The sequence below is a fragment of the Achroia grisella genome, unplaced genomic scaffold, assembly GCF_030625045.1.
Source record: "Achroia grisella isolate CSIRO2021 unplaced genomic scaffold, CSIRO_AGI_Agris_v1 utg24009, whole genome shotgun sequence".
NCBI lineage: Eukaryota > Metazoa > Arthropoda > Insecta > Lepidoptera > Pyralidae > Achroia > Achroia grisella.
In genome coordinates this window covers 66268-73766 of record NW_026712733.1, presented here as the reverse complement: position 1 = coordinate 73766, position 7499 = coordinate 66268, and the positions used below count along the sequence as shown (strand labels likewise).

General features: G+C 39.6%; 2 protein-coding genes across 2 annotated transcripts; both read right to left on the bottom strand.

The window, feature by feature from the left end:
- Nucleotides 1-1611: 1611 nt before the first annotated feature.
- Nucleotides 1612-2451, bottom strand: LOC131842462 (uncharacterized). The gene has a single exon (XM_059190988.1). The coding sequence runs from the start codon at nucleotides 2449-2451 to the stop codon at nucleotides 1612-1614; it is 840 nt and encodes a 279-aa protein (XP_059046971.1).
- Nucleotides 2452-6404: 3953 nt separating this feature from the next.
- LOC131842463 (uncharacterized) lies at nucleotides 6405-7499 on the bottom strand. Its single transcript, XM_059190989.1, has one exon. The coding sequence runs from the start codon at nucleotides 7497-7499 to the stop codon at nucleotides 6729-6731; it is 771 nt and encodes a 256-aa protein (XP_059046972.1). The 3' UTR covers nucleotides 6405-6728.

Here is a 7499-nt window from a genome sequence, read left to right as displayed (position 1 = left end):
ATTAATCGTCTGAAGTGTTTTATTGCCATATATATTCCCAATAACTCCCTATCGTAGGTGGAGTATCTCGTTTGAGCTTCTGTTAACGATTTGGAGAAAAATGAAATTGGCTTCCATTCGTTTTTAATTTTTTGGTGAAGAACTGCGCCAACACATTTTAAGCTAGCGTCAGTCATCAATGCGATCGTTGCGTTCGACTCTGGAAACGTCATAGTTGTGACGTCACGCATGTCTTGTTTACATTGTACGAATGCTTGTTCTGCTTCCGTATTCCATACGATAATTGTTTTATCGTTTTTCTTGCTATTTCTTAAAAATACATTGAGCGGAGCTTGATGCTTGGCAGCGTGTGGAATTAGGTGCCTATAAAAATTCACCATACCCAAATAACGACGTAAATCTTTGACTGTCGTGGGTTTAGGGTAATCGTCGATTGCTTTTAGTTTTTCTTGTGTCGGTTTCATCCCTTGGCTCGTTATATGATAACCAAGAAAATCTAACTCATTTTTGATTTTGTCGGTTTTGCTCATTTTTATTGTAATTCCATTTTCATTTAAACGAGTAAAAATAATTTCTAAATGTTCGTAATGTTCCTTCTCGCTCTCGCTGGCTATCAGAATGTCATCGACAAATATAAAAATAAAGTCTAAGTCTCTGAATAGCGAATCAATAAATCTTTGGAACGTCTGACCCGCGTTTCTTAAACCGAATGGCATTCTTGTAAATTCGAAAAGTCCAAACGGAGTTATAATAGCGGTTTTCTCTGGCTCTGCAGTGGGAATGGAATGATAAGCCTTCCGGACGTCGATTTTGCTGAAGATGGATTTTCCACTAGCAATATACGAGAAATCCAATAACCTTGGAAGTGGATATCGGTCCGGTACGGTAATATTATTCAATGCGCGGTAATCACCGCATGGTCTCCATTCACCATTTTTCTTTTTTACCATGTGCAGTGGACTAGCCCATGGACTGCTTGATGGTCTGCATATGCCAATTTCTATCATGTCCTGAAATTCCTTTTTGGCAGCCTTATATTTATCTGGAGGAAGAGGACGAGCTCGAGCGCATACGGGAAATCCTTTTGTTATGATGTGATGTTCGATCTTATGCTGTACGGGAATATTCATTGATGTAGGCCTTGTGATTTTTTCATATTTTTCCAAAGTTGCCTTATAGAGTTAGGCACTTCGGAGTCAATGGAGCGAACAGAGGGAATGTTTGCTTTGATGAAACTTACAGGCGTTTTGAGCTCTGTAACTTTATCTATTAATCTCTTCCCGTGTATATCTACCAATAAGCGGTAGTGCTCTGGAAAATCAGCGCCTAATATAGGCATTTTGACGTCAGCAATGATGAAATTCCATTTGAAGGAACGTCGTAAACCCAAATTTAAGGTTAGTGTTTTTTCCCCGTATGTCTTTATCACGGTTCCGTTTGCGGCGAATAATTTTAATTCGCTAGCGCTCTCATTGGTCTGTGCTTGCTTTTTGATCACCGAGATATTTGCTCCGGTATCCACCAAAAATCTATAACCACTGTTAGAGTCGGTTATAGCTAGGCGGTTAAACGGATGAACAGCACAGAGTTCCGCCTTGTTCTGTGCTGAGCCTAGTTTTCCGACGGCTGTCTTTTATGGTTCCAGGAGCCCGGCAGGTCACATTTATATGCATTTTCTTTAAATCTACGATGATAATAGCAATAATTATTACTCTGTCTATTCGCTGACCGACGGCGGGAGTTTGATCTAGATCGGAAATTGCTGCGTCGGTTTATGTGTCGCGATCGATTTTCGCGTAGTGCAGCAACTTCTAATTGCAGCGTCGCGAGTTGTGAAGACAGGTGTGTGACCGTATTTACGTCAGCGGTGCCTGTTGATTGCATTGTTGTATTAAATCGCATATTTTCATGTATGCGATCGGCCATTTCGCTTAATTTGTCCAGCGTCAATTGCTCAGTAACCGCTAAAACGGTTGTGACTGATGGAGTAAGCTGACTCATAAATAATATTCGGATGGTATCCTCATTAATTTTCCCGCAACCAGCTTCTCTCATTTTCCTCAATAACTGGGACGGTTTTTGATCTCCCAGGTTCATTTCTGCGAGCAGTTTGTGGAAACGTCTTTGCTCGCTCTCCTCATAACAGTCGATCAATCTGTCTTTAATGACTGAGTATTTATTCTCTGGTGGTGGATTTGTAAGTATATCGCTGACTTGGTGGACGACCTCTTTTGGCAGTTTGGATATTACTGTATTATATTTATATTCGTCGCCTTGTTTTTGAGGTGCGATTATTGCCTCAAATTGTGCAAACCACAAACGTGGCGAGTCTGTCCAGAACTCAGGTAACCGCTCTGTGACGGTTATTGCAGCGATGTCTATACAGCTAGTGGCAGACATGCCCGGTGTACTAGGCATGTTTGTTCCTGTTAATGGCATAGGACGAGCCATTGTTAACGTTGTGATGAGTTGAACAGCTGGCCAGTATTATATGGCGGTCAGTAGTATGGCAGGGTTCCTTGTTGCGCAGTGTAGCCAACGATTTTTGTGCCTCTTGAATTTCCGTACCGGTGAGACCCGCTTCTGGGAAACCGGTGGAAATGTGCAATCGTTGGTGGTGCGCAGGATGCCGTCAGCCAGAGATCTCTTGCTTGATCTCGTCGTTTTCCCGTCGGCCAGATCACGTCGGGGTCACCACTGTTGCGGGTGAACAATACGATGTTGCTGGTCGAGACGATGTATATTACAGATGATGATAAACTGACAATGTATACATAGAAATAATGATCTTATATACTAAATAAAAGTAGGAAAATGTAAGGTGGGGTGACACAGTTTAGATACAGCAGTGCCTAGTAGACAATATTGAATTTGTCTTACTAGACATTATTAAATGCAATTATTATTTTGATGTATCTAGGTGACTGTGTCCCATAATACATAATATAAATATAAATATAAAATTAAAAAAGTAAATTAGTAATAATACACAGTAACTAAGCAATGTGCAAATAAGAAAGAGACAATTTAGTAGAAAGAAAAGGATAGTAGAAAGACAATTTAATGAGAGAGATAGTGTGATTTTACAGCATTTTTAAAAATAGCTAATGATTGAGCGCTACGTATGGAGGATGGTAGTGAGTTCCACAGTCGCACGGCGTACACAGCGAAAGAATTGGTGTAGAAGGAGGAAGTATGGGAAGGAGTTTTAAGACATAGGTTTGTTGCACTGAGTAAGCCATGATTTTGTGCCTCACCGAGAAATACAAATTTTTCTTTGAGATAATAAGGAGTTGCAGGGTTAAAAAGAATTGAATAAAGAAGAGAGAGGATATGCCAGTCCCGGCGTAGACGTATAGGGAGCCACTTGAGCTGTGAACGAAACCGAGAGACATGGTCATATTTGCGTAGTCCAAATATAAACCTAATACAAATATTTTGAAGGCGCTCAAGTTTATTTAATTGGACTTCGGTGAGATCTAGGTAGCAGGTATCGGCATAATCGAGGATAGGAAGAAGTAAGGTGTGTGCAAGCGAAATTTTGGTGTCTATGGGCAGGAAATTACCCAATCTTCTGAGTGAGCCTGCGGCCATGAAAATTTTCCGACTAACCTCAGCCATTTGAACTGATCATGACAATGTTCTGTCAAAGTGGATGCCGAGATTTTTGACACTGTCACTATACTCAATACATACTCCATCCAACTCTATTCGCGGAAGGGTACTCCAATTTATTTTGGCTATGTAACGTAGGCTACCGATAATTATGGTCTGAGTTTTTGCCGGGTTTAACGCCAAACCGAAAGATTTAGACCAGTCAGATATTACGTCCAGATCTCTAGTAATTGTCTGTATAGCAGTAGTAATGTCACTTAACGAAGCTTGTGTATATATCTGAAGATCATCTGCATAAAGGTGGTATGAGGAATGAAGTTGCATGGTGATAGAGTTAATGAATAACGCGAAAAGAAGAGGAGATAAGACGCCACCCTGAGGAACGCCGGCAGAAGTATGACACCACGATGAAAGGGTATTGTCGATACGTATACGTTGCCGGCGCCCATACAGGTAACTACGAAACCAGTCAGTTACCATTGGAGATATGTTGATTGAACGCATGCGTGCTAACAGAATGTCAATATCTACAGAATTAAACGCATTACTAAAGTCCAGTAATGTAAGAACTGTTAGTTGCAAATTATCCATTCCGTGCCGGATGTCATCAGTGATTTTAACTAAAGCAGTGGTCGTACTATGTCCAGGTCTAAAACCTGATTGGAGTGGATTTAATAAGTCATTTCTTAATAGGAATTTACTCAGCTGATCATGGACAAGTCGTTCAAGGGCTTTAGAAAGAAAAGGAAGAATTGAGATAGGACGGTAATGGGAAAAAGAAGATGGCTTACTATTTTTGGGAAGAGGAAAAATATAGGCATCTTTCCAAATGGGAGGAAAAAAACTAGAGGATAGTGAGTTGTTGAAAATAGCGGAAATACTAGGGAGGATAATATCAAGGATGGGGTGGACCATAGCACGACCAACACCATCAGTACCCATGGCATCAGAGTGGATAGATAACAGGCTCTTCTCAACATCACAATTAGTAACCTGACTAAACTTGAAACATGGATAATCAGGAGTTGGTGTAGTTGAAAGGAAATTTAATGTATTTGTTTTAATGTTGTTGTCAATAACAACGTAAGATGAGAAGTCCCTGTTAAGGTTGTCTAAGTCGACATCGAAAGAACTGTTGATAGAATTACGATTTTTACCAACTCCTAGAGATTTGAGATATTTCCAGACTCTGGCTGGATTACCATTCTCGACAGATTTATGAATATGGCGACGTTGTGCCTCTCTACACACCTTATTGCAGTGATTTCTAGCTTTGATATATTGTTCTCGATATTTATCCGGGTCAGATTTAAATTTAGCTTTCGTCTTGTTTTTTATGGCCTGGATGTCCCTGATTTCCTTTGTTAACCAAGGCGCAGGTAGATGCTTCACACGAATAGGTCGAACAGGAGCATGGCGATCATATAGGTCAGTGACAATTTTGTTAAACATCTCCACCTGATCTTCGACAGATGCTGTATTATGAACTGAGGTCCAATCAATATCCAGGGCATCCTCACGCAAAAGATTTAAATCGATAGCACCAAAATTACGCTGCAAGAGGATTTTATGTCTGCGTTTTGGAGGACGTATTCTGAAAGATAGGAAAATAAGGTCATGAAATGAAAAGGCATCCGCAGTGTGTTGACCATGTTTATCGACGAGATTAGGAGAAGAGACGAGGATAAGATCTAAAAGGGAAGGTTTGCAGCTAGGGAAGTAATGCGTGGCATGCAGGGGTAGGATAGTAAGGTTACAGGAATTAGCTACAGAGCGGAGACGATGTGAGCGATAATCGTTTTTTATAAGACAAGTGTTAAAGTCTCCTAAAATTATTGTGTGCTCATAGGATGGGATCATATTCTCTAACAGGTTTTCTAAAGGAGTAAAGTAATCAATTGTAGGAGAAGGACTATAGACAACGCCTAGGAGGATTTTGGAATGAGAAAGACTGACTTCAGTGAAAAGGTGTTCTGCTTCAGTGGAGGGATTGTTACTACTTGAGCAGGAAATTATATTGTATGGAATATGTGAACGCAGGTAGATAGCAACACCACCACCACCCTTACCAATACGATCGTTTCGGATAAGAGCAAAGCCAGGCAATGAGTAACAGGAAGATGGGAGACAAGGCTTCAGCCAAGATTCAGATACTAAAATAGCATGTATATTACTGACATCAAAAGACGCCAGCATATCTGGGAAATGAGCAGGAATGCTCTGCGCATTAATATGCACAACATTAAAATTTTTATTTACAGTGGCAAACTCAGCTTGCAGAATTTCGTCTAAGGGAGTAGGTAAACTATAAAAGCTGGTGTCACTAACGCTAGAAGAAGCGGAGTGAAAACTTTCGTCTTGCATCATTGACATCATTACTTGCACAAATATATACTTATAAAAAAATAAATCAATAATATACAATAACAATAAATTAAGATATACCTAACTACAATAATAATAATAAAAAATAAAAAATAAAAACAAAGACAGTACCTCTACCCGCCAGTTGAACAGTAAGATATGGACACATTTTTACAATTCGGTACGATATTACAAGTAAGTTTTGATTCAACAATTAACTTAACATTGCATATAAAAAAAGTAGTATTAAGTAAAAGTAAATAAGTGAAGTAGTAAAAACAAGGTAAAATAACGATAAAAAATAATTTTTAATCATAGATTCGATGTCTATGATTGATGGCAGTATGAAATTACATAGACCGAAGTGAAAGAGATAAACGTAGTGATTTCAAGTTCCTCCTCTAATAATGTGACTGTTACAATGTTTCGCGGTCTTTGACATATAACATGACGTATGACAGATGTCAGTGATTAATTATTAAGTTGTCAAACCAAACTATCAGGAACGTCAACATGTATATCAAGAATAATATAACAATAACAAAAATTAGGAAAAAAAGTAAATAAAATAGAAATGTGAAGTGAGTTACGTATTAATTCAGTAATAAAACCATGAACTACCTACATTTCAATAAAAGTAAAATAAGAGGAAGTTACGAACAGTTTTGAAACTAGATATGCTTACATAGAACTCACATTACTTAAATGATTACAGTATAAGAAGGAACATCACAAACACTCAATCACGATCACCTTCTAGCGACTCGCTTGTTGCGGGCCGCTACCGCAGCAGAAACCTTCAGTGCAACTGACCCTCTAGCTTCTGGTGTAACCGAACTGACAGCTTCCGGCGCAACCGCAGCAGCGGCAGAAAGAGTGCCTATAAGTTTGTTTACCTCCGTTATGGTGGTGATCCGATGTTTTGTGCCGTCATCTCCGGCGATAAACACAAATCCATCGCGTGTCCAGCACTTCTTAATACCAAAGTGGCGTCGAGCGCACATGAAAGCCTCGTGTCTCCCTTTAGTTAAAAACTCAGAGACTGTGATACCAGTATCCTTGAGCCCAGTCTTAGCAAACCAGATTTTATTCCGTAAAGCAAGATCTGAAAATTTTACCAGGATAGGACGAGGCTTGTCACCAGATGTTCGTCCCACTCGGTGACATCTGCTGATGTTAACTACAGTGAAGCCTGGGATCTTCAATTTGTCTGCAACAACTTTGACTACATCTTGCGAAGTATTACTGCCACTGGACTCTTGTACCCCATGTAATAACAAGATCTTTCTTCGACTTCGCATCTCAAATTGGTCCATCTGGTTAGCTAGCAGTTCAAGCTGTTGCTGAAGGTTGCAGAAAGTACTTGTGACGAATGTTTGGAATACTGCAAAGTTAGCAGTTATCGAAGACACAGTGCTTGGTGTGGTGCTTGGTGCTGTGCTAATCTTTTGCAAATCATTTTGAATCTTTTCGTTTAATTGTTCCATCATACTGAAAAATGTACCTTGTAGTGCGTCCAT

Coding starts and splice junctions, on each gene's coding strand:
- LOC131842462 (XM_059190988.1), bottom strand. CDS start 2,451: ATGGCTCGTCCTATGCCATTAACAGGAACAAACATGCCTAGTACACCG.
- LOC131842463 (XM_059190989.1), bottom strand. CDS start 7,499: ATGGACGCACTACAAGGTACATTTTTCAGTATGATGGAACAATTAAAC.